The sequence below is a fragment of the Xenopus tropicalis genome, chromosome 4 (genome assembly GCF_000004195.4).
Source record: "Xenopus tropicalis strain Nigerian chromosome 4, UCB_Xtro_10.0, whole genome shotgun sequence".
Taxonomy (NCBI): Eukaryota; Metazoa; Chordata; class Amphibia; order Anura; family Pipidae; genus Xenopus; species Xenopus tropicalis.
Genome location: NC_030680.2, coordinates 54,569,366 through 54,584,074, shown reverse-complemented (window position 1 = coordinate 54,584,074; position 14,709 = coordinate 54,569,366). Strand labels below are relative to the sequence as shown.

Sequence of the window (14,709 nt, the reverse complement as noted above, 5' to 3'; positions counted from 1 at the left end):
ATTGAAAAAGGTAATGTTAAACTGGCAAGTGAATTGGTGAAATAGACATTCTCTTAGGGGCCCATTTACTAAACATTTTTGAGATCATTTTGTATTTTTTCTAACTTTTTTTTAACTTATAGAACATTTCAGAATGTATGGGAAAAGTTTGATAAAATTCCACGAGTTTTTTGTGGTTTTCGTGAAATTTCCATGAAAAAATCGTAATTTGCGCAAAAACTACGAACATTTCGCAATTCTTTAATGCTTTTGTTAAACTTAACTCGGGACTATCTTTTCACCAGGTTTGTTCTGTCGAGTACCATTGAGTCCTATGGAAGGCTTCCAAAGCTAGACATGGAAGGCATCAAAGCCACCAAGGTTTTCGTGGCTTAACAAATTTTTCGGCATGAAAATATCGTGACTTTCGTAACGCAATTCGTACGAACGATAAAAGCATTTTCGTGACATTTTAGAAATTATCGTGGTTACTCCGAATTTTTACCATATCATGTTTTAAGCTCAGAAAAAAATTGGATCTTAGTAAATGTGCCGCTAAGTCTTTGGCAGGGACACTTGAGCTTAGTTTTTAGGTATTCAGTTTGTGAGCCATACATACCATACAACCATACCCTCAAAAAGGCTACTGAGCAAAAGATCATGGGTGAAGCGGTTGGTAATCCAGGAACCTCTTGCAGTAAAACTGCTTCTTCAAATTGAGAAAATTAGGAACATTATGATGATGCCCCATGAGAAATTTTCCCGCTGGAGATTTTCCAAGCATAACCTGCTAGAAGGACATTCCAGGGTCCATTGGTAAAGCAAAAAATTTCACTGCAGTCTGGTCAGTCTTGGGCTAGGGGGGTTTGCTAAGTTCTCTTCCACAATATAAAGCAAATGTTGGCTTAAGCCTTAAAGTTACATGTGCTTCATGGGGCTTATTAGCAAGAGAACACACATCTGCTTGAGGTGCACACCCACATGTTTTTAAGAGTGACACTTTTACATTGTTTTAACCAACTCTATATCTGCCAATGTCAAGCTGTATTGGAAAGTGTTAGGCACCAAACCCCACTGTGCTTGATGCGCCTAATATATTCTGCTGATTGCACACCTCTATATAGCCCTATGCATAAGCAAGTATTGCTCAGAAACTCTAGTTTGGCAATCAAAACTCCTGTATTTGAATCCTTTGTGTAAATGGAAACAGGCACAATTATTTATTTTTTTATTACAATTTTTAATGAAGGTACATTTTAAATTTGCTTAGAATTATGATTAATGTAATTATGCAAATACAGTTTTGGGCGGCCAAATCCTTTATTCACTGAATAACAGAGACTAATCTAAAAGTATAATAAGAGCGAACCCAAGGGAAAGATAAACGAGACAGTCGCACAAAGTACATCATTATGTACCAAAGCACCCTCGCAAAAATCACATGCTCTGTATTTTATGAATATTTCATTAATGACACCCTCCAGCTCCCACTGTCCCTCTATCCAATATCCATCAAACGGACTGATAAGTCACAGGTTCTACGGGATCCACTCTCCTCTTTGGGCGCATTACTCAGAGTGTGCGCGCAGCTGTGCTCGGGGCGCTGTGAGGCGGAGAAGGGCACCGCGCCGCTAGAGCGCGCATTACGGTAGAATCAAGGACCAGCGCCTGCAGTCGCAGTTCAGCCCGAGCATCATCCCATTCAACAGGAGGCAGCGCCCGTGATCATCATGGCCAAGGAGCGGCCAGAGAAAGCCGATGAGACCGAGCAAATGATAGAGAGAGAAGTGGGAAAGGAGGCGGCAGAGGGAGGAGGAGCCGGGGATGGCAGAGACATGAGAGCCGTGTTACTCTCCGGCTTTGGTGGGCTCAACAAACTGAGGGTGGCCCGGAAAGTGATGCCTGAACCACAGGAGGGAGAGCTGAAGATCCGGGTCAAAGCCTGGTCCGGTACCCCTTATTTACCGTCAGAGATACACTAACACTTGTTCTTATGCTGCGCCGGTAGTGAAAGTGTTAATGCATGGCAGCGCCCTATTGGGTAGGATTTGGATTAGTCAGGTTGATGCCCTCTGTGCCAGAGAGAGGCTAGGCAGGATACGGGGCATCTGGGAAGCAGAAGGGGCTAAATCGGGAAATGAGTTGGCTATAAAATAGGCAGAACAAGGAATATCAGGGAGGAGTGAGAGGGAGCTATAAAACAGGGAGAATAATGGACCTCAGGGAATTAGTGTGATTTAAAATTGGGAGGATAAGGAACATCAGGGGAGGAGCAGTCTGTACCTTCTAGGAAGGTTAAGGCACAACAGGGAATGAGTGGAATATACATTAGAAAGGATAAGGGGTATCAGGGGAGGAGTTGTCTATAAACTAGGGAGGAAAAGGGATATCAAGGGAGGAGCAGGCTATAAGGTAGGCAGAATAAGGGACACCAGGGAAAGAGTGCCAGCAAGCTATAAACTAGGAAGGGGGGGGGGGGGCATCAGGGCAGGATCAGGCTGTACCTGCTAGGGGTGGATAAGGCATATCAGGGAAAGAGTGAGCTATAAATTAGCAAGGGACATACAGGGGAAGGGGAGGAGTACACTGTGGGTTAGGCAGGATAAGGAGAATCTAAGGGAGGAGAAGGCAATACCTGCCAGTGTGGATAAGAGACATCAGGGAATGGGGAGGATATTGGGGCCTCACAGGAGAAGTTGCTATAAACTAGGGAGGATAAGGGGGCATCAAGGTAGAAACAGTCTATAGACTAGGCAGAAAAAGGGATAGGGATGTGGGACATCAAGGGAGGCATAGGCAAATGCTAGGCAAGATAAATGACTGTGGGAGGATTTGGCTATAAGGTAGGATAAGGGGCCTCTGGGAAGAGTTGGCTATAAGCTTGGGACAATATAAGACATCGGGGTAGAGTGGGCTATACACTAGACAGGATAAGGGGCATCGAGAGTGGTCTATAATGTTTTGGTTCTTTCCTAGCAGGCGTAAGTGTTCATTTACTGGGTGCAGCTTACAGTTATTTATTTAACTTATGCAGGGCCAGTTTGAGTCTTAAGGAATGAAGTCTATGCTGCATAGTGTCTGATGAGGGGGTTAACTAACTGAAAGTCTTCTTTTCAGTAAATCAGTCCCTTTAATTGTAACAAAAATGGCTATCCTTGCTTGGCAATTGCAAATGCCCATTGACTGAACCCTGGCATTTAACAATGTAAAAATCAGGCATATCCCAGTCTTGGCAGCCATTCCCTATCAATGCTGAGGCTATAAACTTGTCTGTCAATATGGTAAATAAAGATAAGTAAAGCGTGTGTAGGTCTCTTGTACAGCAAAGAGGTTAATATGTTTAAGGGGATTATTAGCTTTTAAGCTCCAGTGGGGCAGGAACTGATGTGTATATTCCCTGAAAAGACCTGCAGAATATATCAGGGTTATATGAAGAGCAGGAATGTGGGTTGAGAATTGAGAATGAGGTTGAGAATTAAACACTTATTGTTTAAAAAAAAACCTTCTCTTAAATATAGATTTTATGGTTTGAGCTCCCTGCATTGGATAGATGTATTTTAAACATTGGCACCCTCATTCTATCCTGTGGCCACTATTATCCTAGTTATAAAGTATACTGTGTAAGTGACAAAAAGATTCTTATAAACTCTACTGCAAAGTGCTGATTTTTTAACTAGTGATATTTGTGCAGAGATAATTAGTACAATGGCAATATAAAACATTTAAGGTGATGGTGTGCTGAGTAAGTTTTTTTTTTTTACATCATATAAATACATTTGTAATTTTTATGACTTTTTTTTTGGTCTATACATGTCTAGTGGTAATTGGAGATCTCAGATATTTTTCCAATTACATGTATACTTCCTTATAGAGAGCATTGTTTGAGATTTTCTGTGCCTGGGATATAATGGACCAGTGGGCAGCTGGATTTCCTATATCTGAGGGAGCCAATGTCCTTGAGTACACCCCATTTATTCTTCAACTCCTACAAACTGAGGTGATGGTGATGGAAAAGGATAATAAAGAATTTTAACTGCTAGTATTTGCAAAGGCCCTGTCAGCCAACTTGCTGAGAGAGAAGTGAGACATGGGGGGACAATTATTAATGTACGAACGCTCTGAGCGTTTTTTCTGCAACAATTTCGTACCTCGCGTGACAATTTCGTACCTTGCGACAAAATTTGTGCGACAAAATCGTATTGTCAAGCTTCGTTATTGTGACTTTCCTTGGGCCAGGTTGGAGCTGCAGAGTGCCATTGATTCCTATGGGATGCTTCCAAAATCTTGCACAGAAGGATCAAAGTCGGAAAGGTTTTCCCGCTGTTTACAATCGTTCGGTACGAAAATTTAATGACTTTCGGAACGCCAATACAATATTATTGTGACTATTCTGATTTTTTCGCATTTTCGTGATATTTATCATCATCAGAAATTATAGTATCCAATCCGAATTTTACCCAATTCGGGTTTCGAACTCGTGAATTGATGAATGTGCCCCATGGTTACATTGGGGATACAAGATGACACTTTCTCTTACACCCTACTTTTCTTCCTATGCTGTGCCTGGTGGGCTAGGGTAAATAAATGGGTTGGTCAACATTAACTCCCAGCTTTTACAACTTAATATAGGGCAGGGGCCATTAACTTGAGACAGTTATATACTGACACAAAACCACCAGCCATTTTAGTTAATTTAGGTAAAATACAAACATTAAAATGTGGGGTAGGTTACTAATAGACTTTTTTTTGGCCCTTTCCCCTTAATTTTGGGGTTTGGGTTTATAATGCACAATTACATGTAATTGATAAGAAAAGGTAAGAAAAGTCCCCTCCTGTGTAGTTGTCCGAAGCCCTTTAGACCCCAAAACAAGGTGCAAAAAATAAATATATTTATTATAGACATTACAGAGCTGTCAATGGATTGCTGATATCTCCCAGAAAAAACTTGTAAAGCTCCTGTTTGATTAGATGCAAATATCTTTTTATTACAGCCAATGGTAGAGAAAAATATCCCCTGTTGTGTTATCTAGCACAAAATTTGTTTTGCATATTGTCAAATCTCTAGTGAAATATTTGGAATAACAGTAAATAAATAAAAAAAAACTACTTGATGTATCCCAAAAAGAAATTAAGTGTTTTTTTTGGCTGTAGTGCAGCAGTTTATTTTTTAAACTGCTCAAAAATTATATAATTATTTTTCTGGTTTCTTGTATCTACTGGCACTATAAATTTAATCTTGGTGCTAAGTACAGAGAAATTAGTCCAGTTTCAGTTGACTGCCTATTCACACTATGCAATCAGACTTGGAGGGATAGACCAAAATTGCAGCAAACCACAGAAATAAATTAATTAATTCTCATTTTTACAATACTTCTAGTAGGATTGGATTTTAATATTATTAATTTCAGCTAAAATTGGATAAAATGTAGGCTTCTTTAAAGGAGAACTATACCCCTGGGTGCAAAAAACTCCCCTAACTATCATTGCCTAGACCCCCCTACACTCTGTCCCTATCGCTAACCATTTTTAGCTAGTGGCTAGTGATAGGGATAGAGTGTAAACTTAAAAACTATGCGATAAGGGAGAGGTGAGGGGGGGGTCTAGGAAATTATAGTTAAGGGTGCTTTTTGCGCCTGGGGTTATAGTTCTAATTTAATAAAGAGGGTGCAAGGTACAAAAAGAAAGGCAGAGGTTGTTCCGATAAGTAAAACCTTTTTGTGTTGCTTTCAGGGAGATGCAAAGGTTACTTTGGGGCATAGAAATTGTGAGATTAAGGGGGATTTCACAACACAGTTCTTAAAGTGTCGTTCCTCTAATTGTAAAAATGAATAGGTTTCTTATAGTTTTATGGATTTGTTGTAATTCTGCCAAATTCTAAACAATTGTCTTTAAAACGCTGTGAAAATGTTGTCTTTGCACAAAAAATGTTCTCTATACAGACTTAAACCAAATTAACCTATCAACATTTTCCCCCAACATTTTCTGCATGGCACAGAAATTTTGGTGTCAAAAAATGTCTATAAATATGCCATGGTTACAACTAATTTTCAAAAAGGTCTTACATACGACACAAAAATAGCCACACCCACTTTTAACTTTTGAAAATTCTAAGTAGAGGCATAACAATGATAAAAATTGGTCTGTGACTGAGTCGGTGAAAATACGACAGTTTTACAACATTTTCCTTTACCAACATTTTTGTGAATTCCCTCCTTAGTGTTAAAATAAAGAAGCCTTTATATTTATAGACTAACTTGGTATTGTGCAGTACACCTACAGTAGACCTACATACTTACCAAATATCTGGGCCTTGTGTCTAATGCCAGGCAGGAACTCAACTGCTAAGCAGTTTTTGTCTGCAGGTCACTAACTTGTACAATTTAAATATATATATATATAGTGACTGTCTACCCTCTCCAAGGAGGGGTGCAATTTGACTTTACATAGACTGGAAAGCAAGTGGATTTTTACCTTGGATACTGTTTTTTTCCAAGAGCCTTCTTTAGTTCTGGCTTATGTACCTGTTTTTTGTTGCTATTGTTATTATTAACATGTAACACCAACATATTCCACAGCGCTGCACAATAAATGGGTGCATACCAATGAGTGGATACCAGGTAAAGAGGGCCCTGCCCAAATTGTTTTTGTTTTCTTTGCTGAATGGACTAGTCATTTTGGACATGCTGTTTTGAACATAAACTTTTTGACTCAAGGTGATGATGTTATTCTCTTTAAATCCACATGCAACTATATACTTGTAACACTGAGTTATATTCACAGAACTATGGCAATGCATCTGGTTGCGGGACTGGTTGCAGGGCATTTATATATTCACATTTCATTATAATTTTATAGCAACTTTGTTGTTCGTTGTCTTCTTGTTTGTTTTTCTTCCTGTTCTCACCTCCCCATCTCTCACATTCAGTCCATAATTATTAAATGCTTTAGCTTTGCTTGGTGGGTTGAAACTGCAAATTGGTGTCTGCTCCACAGTAGCGCCCAAGATTGCAAAATAGTTATAGTGGTATACCAATTGATCATGGTACAATGTAATTTGTTGCTTGATCATGTTACACTATGGATATGATACACTCTTTGGGAATGGGTTTTTGGGTCTGGAACATAAAGTAAGCTACATGTGTGTGCTCTGTCAGCCCTAATGAGTTCAAGTACTGGTATGTGCCCAAGTAAGTCCTGCAAGATATATGCTGAGGTGCCTATGTAATCATAAAGGCTGGATACCAAAGTAAGTGCATGGTGGGGGCTTGGATGCTTTATGGTACTACTACGTACAAACCCTACACAATATATACTGAGCTGTCTACTTACCCCTTCTTGTTAATGACATAACCATGACTCTTAGTGATCTGGTTGCCATGGTGACCCAAAGGGACGGGGCAGTAAATGTCATGACACACACAATTATCAGGCTTTGTAGATGATAAAGTATTCCATTTACACACACATCAGGAGTTGTAGGCAATAATGTACACCGAGGCTAGACATAAAAACCTATATTTCAATTATTTTAACTCTGTTATTTTCTTTCTATGTATACAATGACCTATAGTGGAACATGCTTTTGGGTTTACTCTATGTTTTTCCTGTGTCATTAGATAACATTATGACATGACTATGATATCTTTTACATATTAAAGTGACACAAACCAGCCTTTTCATTTCAAACCAGCCTTCTGATAATAGTACCAAAATATTTATCATAAATGCAAAATAATATGTAGAAACAATATTTATAAGGACATGCAGGATGATTCAGAGTGTTTTATCCCTGCAAACACTCAGAAATTGCAAAAACAACAGAAATTGGCAACACTGAGGGTCGGGGCAACGATTTCACCTAAAAACATGGAGGCATTGATACCAAGCAAGAATCACCTGACAGTAGCGATGACCAAAATTTTTCAGCAGGTTTTGTTATGAAAAATGCCTATAGACTCCAATGTATTGTTGAAAAAAAGTCACTGTGAGAAAACAGTTGCACAAAAAAGGCCAATTGACTTCAATGAAGTTCATTCATTTTTCAGGGAAGCGAAACGGGAGAGATTAGTTTATCGCTACCCACCACGACTGCACCCACGCTTGCAGGAAATGGTCATACTTTTGACTGTGGGTGTTTTCAAGTATTTTTTAGTATTCCCCTGTCACAGAGCTACTTACTGTTGCTGGGTGCCATCGCTCTTGCATATTGTTGTGCAAGCATTCTAGTCAACATATTAAGTACAGGTATAGGACCCGTTATCCAGAATGCTTGGAACCAAGGGTATTCCGGATAGGGGGTGTTTCCGTAATTTGGATCTCCATACCTTGTCTATTAAAAAAATCAATAAAACATTAATTATACTCAATAAGATTATTTTGCATCCAGTAAGAATTATTATATTTTAGTTGGGATCAAATACAAAGCACTTTTATTTTTACAGAGAAAAAGGAAATCAGTTTTTAAAATCTGAATTATTTGATTAAAATGGAGTCTATGGGAGACAGGCTTTCCATAGTTTGGAGCTTTCTGGATATCGGGTTTCCAGATAAGGGATCCCATACCCGTATATGCCCAGAGGTCACTTTATTGAGTTGAGGACTTTTGCCAGAATTCAATTGCATGTCATCCATGGATGCAAAAGCCAATGTGGCCCAAAGGGAATGTGGTACTGAATTTACCTAATGTGTCACTTCATCAAAAAAGTGCTAAAGTGACTTAGCAAGCTTTACCATTAGTTCATCACCTCTCCAGAGGGGGATTAAATATTTTGTTTTTATTTTGCAAGAAAGCCAGAAGGGCTCATTTACTAAGTGAGGCAAAATGCAAAATGTTGGCTCAAATCACAATGTTTGTTTGTTTTTTTACCTTTATTGCAACTGCAGGCATTATGTAAAGAGTTCTCCTATACCTGTGAGATAGATTTTTAGTCTGGAGCAAGGTGTATTGGCTGTAAGGTAGCATACCAGCAAGTGCTCCCTTGCTCATAGTGAATAGATAAATCTACTCTGTTAAATTCTACATTTCTACTTCCTGTTGCAAAAATCATGGGATTTGTTTTTTCCACTGTATAGTGTATGCAAGGATTTGCCAATGTTGTTAGACTACAACTTCCACAACCAAACAATATCTGGATGCCTACAGTTTGCCAATCCCTGATATATGCTCTAAACTTTCATTAAATTCTCTGGAGGATTTTTTTTTATTCTAACTATTCTTTACACAACAATGGTTTTCAATCACTGTTTCACCCAACCGTAACTGTTTAAACTTCTGAGAAATTTGCTTGGTGCTTAGTGTTTCCTCCTCCGCTGAGTTTCCATGTTGCTATCAACATTGTGGAATTCATTTTGTATTTATATGAGCATGTCGGGTTGGAAAAAATAACTTACAGGCAAATATCTAAATCAAATAATAATACCATTGGTTTCAGAAACTTTGTGTGTTCGCCAAATTCCTGCAGCCTGATGAAGCGCAGAAGAAAAAAACTGAAATTTCCTAGCTTGTAAAAGTCTTGCAGACACATACAAAATGGCATCACGATTGAATCAGAGCATAATCTATAGACAAATGATTTAAAAGGACTGAACCGGCTCTGGTTCTGGAAACCAATATCATGGGGCCGATTAATTAAAGTTCGACAGGTCCGATTACAAAAAAATCATATTTTTTCTAAAGATTAGAACTTTTGCGTATTTTCTCCGATATTTTCCTTAACTTACGCGACTTTTACAAAATACGAAATTTTCGTACAATTAACGCACATCAGAAATTATCGGATTTAATACAAATTTTTACTAATCGTATTTTTATAAGTCCGAAATTCGGACATTGATGAATTTCCCCCTATGTGTGGCAATGTCTTTGGCAGTAAAACAAGGGGACCTATAATCTTTAAAGGAGAAGGAAAGTCTAAGTCACTTGGGTGTACCAAAATGCTAGGCAGCCCCAAGTGACTTAAATCACTTACCTTGTACCCCGGGCTGATGCCCCTGTTCGGAGAAAACCACACCAGCCCGGGGTACCTGTAGCAAGCACTTCCTCCTTCCGTATGTCTTCTGCAGGCAAAATCCCTGGGCCGGTGCATGTGCATTAGAGTTAAAAGCCGACTTTTTTGTTAAGGTTCGGCTTTTCACTCTACTGCGCATGCGCAAGCGCGAACAAGGAAGAGAAAAGCGCTCGCTACAGGTACCCTGGGCTGGTGCGGTTTTCTCCGAACAGGGGCACCAGCCTGGGGTACAAGGTAAGCGCTTAAAGTCACATGGCGGTGCCTAACATTTTGGCACCCCCAAGTGACTTAGCCTTTCCTTCTCCTTTAAGGTGATTAGGTCAATCCTTGACAGCTCCCTTTCATGCGTATAAATAAGATATATAATTTATTATATTAAGGGGGGGTTGCCACAGAAATAACATTTTGGGGTCTGTTTATTAATCCATCAGACACAAAACACATCAGCGTCTCAATGACAGACTTTGCTATGTAAATTGTGGCATATTCCTAAAGTGTGTATTGATTTAAGGCAATATTGTTGTAGCCCATTGTAAATTTCCTGTCTGAGCTGCTGAAAATGTTGTTTAAAAGAACTGTTATGGTGGCTTCTTTTTTTATATTAGGGATGCACCGGATCCACTGTTTTCTCTTTTGTAAAGGATTCGGGCGAATACGATTCCTAATTTACTAAGGGATGCACCAAACCCACTTTTTTGGGTTCATCCGAACCCCTGAACCCACCTGGAAGGGTTAGGCCGAATCGCGAACTGAATCTGAATCCTATGTGAGAGATGCAATGGGAAAGGTCATTATTTGGTGTATTTCCACCAGTGTTTAAGGTGGGATACAAATGGCCCAAGGTAAAACACCTGGATTTACAGCAGGTAATGCTGTGTTGGAGTAAATCTCCTTTAAGGTTTGATTTGGCCAGCTGTAGGGAGCTGCCTGATTAGGCTGCAGGTGAGCAGCCAATAAAAGGCCTGTGGGATTTAGAGACAGGGGGAGTTGGAATTGAACTGTGACTGAGTGAAGGTCACTCTCAGAGCAGGGCACAGAGCAGGAGGGCTGCCTGTGTTAGGAACTCCCACAGGAGCTGGGGGTGCCACCTGCCACTGCCAGGAAGCAGAGGGAGTGCTGACCGAACGGATGAGTGCTGAGAGGGCTCGGCAAGGCTTAGTGTGAAGCCTGAGTGTTCCAGAGCGTGGAAATAACCCTGGAAGGTGAGAACCCTGAAGAAGGGACATCTCAAAACCCTGAACTGTTTACTGAACTTTATGTCTCTGTTGGGAAGAATGGGCCCTTAATAAACCTGAGTTTTGCCTGAAGACTTGGTGTCCCTGTCTCTATGCTCCAGATCCTCTGCATGCCTGCGTGCCTACCAATGCTAATTCCCCCAAAATTGCGTGTACAGGCATTCAGCATGTCACACCTACTTAGGATATGCTAATTGGGATTGGAAGGGGTTAAAAATTGCCACGCGCTACGCAAGCGGCGGAATTTTTTTTCACTGCCCATTTAACCCTTTCCGAATTCTAATTAGCATATGCACAATTATGCTAATTAGGATTCAGATCTGGTTCGGCCAAAACCGAATCCTTAAAAAAAAGCTGGGATTCAGCCGAATCCCAAACCAAATCCGGGATTTGGTGCATCCCTGTAATGTACATATGTAAATTAGGACACAGAAGGGTTAAAGTTAGCCCAACACGTGGCAAAAACTTTTAACTTCCGTGTTTATGTGACAAAAAGTTATGTGATTTTAAGGATTCGGTTCAGCCAGGAGCGCAGATTCCCAAACTGAATCCTGGATTCGATGTATCTCTAATTGAAACCCCTGATTGAAACACCTGATTAACCTCTTAATTTCCCCTTCAAATTAACTGAGGTTTAAATACTTTTGCTACTCACAAATTTGGATCATAGTTCTCAATAAATAAATGAGCAAGCATATTGTATTTGACGAATTTGTTTAAAAGATTTCTCATTATCTGTTTTAGGACTTGTGTGAAGAACAGGTCAAGTTTTCGGTCATATTAATGCAAAAATATTGAGAATTAAAAAGGGTCCACAAACTTTATTTTATAGCATCACTGTAGGTGGTCAGGCACTAAATCAAATTTTAACACAACCAAATAAAGGAACGAATATGCCTGTCTGAAATGTCTCATGGTTTGGAAAACTATGTTCCTTTCTATACTATAGTTTTATATAATGTACCTATCCAGTAGCATTGTGTCCCTGGGAACTGTTTCCAAATGTAGGCTGCTATTGGCATTCTTCATTAATCTTCATTTGATGCATGAAAAGGTACATTCTGAATTGGTGGTTTTCTAATTTCCCCAATCTGATGCTCAAAGATATAGGCTATGGTTTTTGATCTATTTCATATGCAAATACGAGGAAGGGAGATTGTGAAAAATAAAATCATTAATCAGCTATAGATTTCACATTTTAAATGCTCCATTAGAGAAATGTACATGTACATGTACAAATGGTTTTTGGAGCTCCAAAAGCAGATGAATGCAGTTATATTTTACCTCAAGTTACCTTCAGTCTGTGCTTCTAGCAATCTCAACAAGCTTTCTATAAATAGAAGCTCATGAATCTTAATTTACCTAGTTCTAAAGCAATTAGGTTTAGGATATAGATGTTAGCTGAGCTATCAAGGTGCAGGGGCAGAGAAACTGTGGCAGGAATAGTGGTTTAACCTGCTGCAGGGCCAAGACTTTGACTCAGATTTATCTGGGTATCAGTGTTTATTATTTGTACTGATGATACATGTGATGAAGCTCACTGCCTAGCTGTTAAGGTTTAATATTGTATGTTTGTTCAATATTCAGCTGCATTGGTTGTTTAGAAATATAAATAGAGAAGGAGAAGATGAATATGCAAATAAACCCCTGGATTTTAGCATATAAATAGTACTTGTTCATAAATTTTAAAGGAACAGATTACAGCAGGGGTGGGCAAACTACGGCCCGCGGGCCACATCCGGCCCCTTTGCCTTTTTAATCCGGCCCGCCGCCGCCAAAGTCTCATCACGCGAGACTTGGTGTTATTGGCGTGCCGGAATTAAAGAGAGAAGGGGGCCGCCCTGGCCCGGTCCGGCCCGGGGTGAGTAAATGTGGCCCGTGAGCCAAAAAGTTTGCCCACCCCTGGATTACAGGGATAGGTATATTAGGGTTTTCTGTGTTGTGTAGGGCTCTTTAACAAACTTTGTTTCAGAAGCAGGCGTAAAATTCCATGCAAAGTGTATTACTTCCCTGCCTTTCCGTGTTTTATGAGTGGGCATTCGAAATGTATGATAAAGACCTTTGGCAGCTCCAATGTTTATATTATAAGTATGGGATTGTCTATTATCTGGAATGCTTTAGACCTAGGGGTTGGATAAGGTTTTCTTTATCTGTAATTTCTCCATATTTGAAGTCTACTAAAAACATTTAAACATAGTTTAGTTATGATCAAGTACACGGTACAGTTTGATTATTTCAGAGAAAATTTTAATCTTTAAAAAACAAATAGGATTAAATGCTTAAATTAGGTGGGAGATGACCTTCTTGCAATATAGGTTTCCAGATGAGAGATCCTATAAATGTACAGGGATTTATACACAGGCGGAATAAAAAGCCAGATAAAGGTTATTATGTACAGTAGGCCAAACTGGGGACAGCAGGCAAGACACTTTATATTGATGTTGCCCAACCTGCAGCCAGTATTTGTTGAAGGCTGGTTGGGGTACAAGGAGTTGTCGTCCAAAGGCCACAGAGTGGACAATCCTGCATTATATAAAAAAGTTGGTCCCTATAAAAACATATTCCCTGGGCCATATCACTACAACTCTGCGATTCACCAGCAGTTGCCTTTCCATCTAACTTGCCAGTGATTGGAAGGTTTTAAAATGGATATTTCATGGGTTTTTTTTTTATCAGTAAAAGAAAAGTAAGTATAATAAACTAATTTCTTTTTTCCCAATTCTAGTGGTCTAAACTTTATTGATTTGATGGTCCGGCAAGGAAATATTGACAATCCTCCAAAAACACCGCTGGTTCCTGGTTTTGAGCTTTCTGGGATTGTTGAAGCCATTGGAGGAAATGTTACTGGCTTTGAGGTAAACAATGGTTTGCTTTACACAATCAGAGTATTTGTATTTGGAAATTACATTTATTTAATGTGTATTGTGACTGGTATGAGTTTTTCTAGGCTGAAGGGTTGAGGCCAAGCTGTATTCTTTGGATAGATTAATTTAGGGTTATATTTACATATAACATTCAAAAGACATAAATATTAAAGATTATGTGGAAAATTTGTTTAATATGCCTCAGTGCTAATGCTTAGTTCGGAGATCCAATTTCTTTTTGCTAGAGTCATGCATTGCTTTATTTATTTATCCTGGCTGTCCAATATATTCTCACCATGTTTAATTAGAGGGCTGTGTAATTACAGGTAAAAAGTTTGCACAATCAATACCTATAGCAACCACTTATCAGTTAGAAACTACTGGTCTGTTGTTCGAAACATCTGATAGTTTTCTGTGAGTTACTAAACACAGAGCAAACTTTGCATGTATTTACTTTAACCCATGTTTGGATGTTATGTTTGGATGGTACCTTTTCACAGATACACAGACAATTTATTCTAACTGCAGGCAGTTCATTATTTGTTAACTTAGCCTGTAGGATTTCCCAGAAAATCATTCAAACTATGAGCTGCATATTCCTCTGCAAACATACAAATGGAACGA

The 14,709-nt window shown here is 39.3% G+C and overlaps 1 protein-coding gene across 1 annotated transcript in view; it reads left to right on the top strand.

The window, feature by feature from the left end:
* Nucleotides 1–1,654: 1,654 nt before the first annotated feature.
* Nucleotides 1,655–14,709, top strand: part of vat1l (vesicle amine transport 1-like) — a 39,268-nt gene continuing 26,213 nt past the window's right edge. The window contains 2 exon segments of the mRNA NM_001079278.1: nucleotides 1,655–1,924; nucleotides 13,947–14,076. Coding sequence (NP_001072746.1) covers nucleotides 1,710–1,924; nucleotides 13,947–14,076 — 345 coding nt within the window. The 5' untranslated portion in view covers nucleotides 1,655–1,709.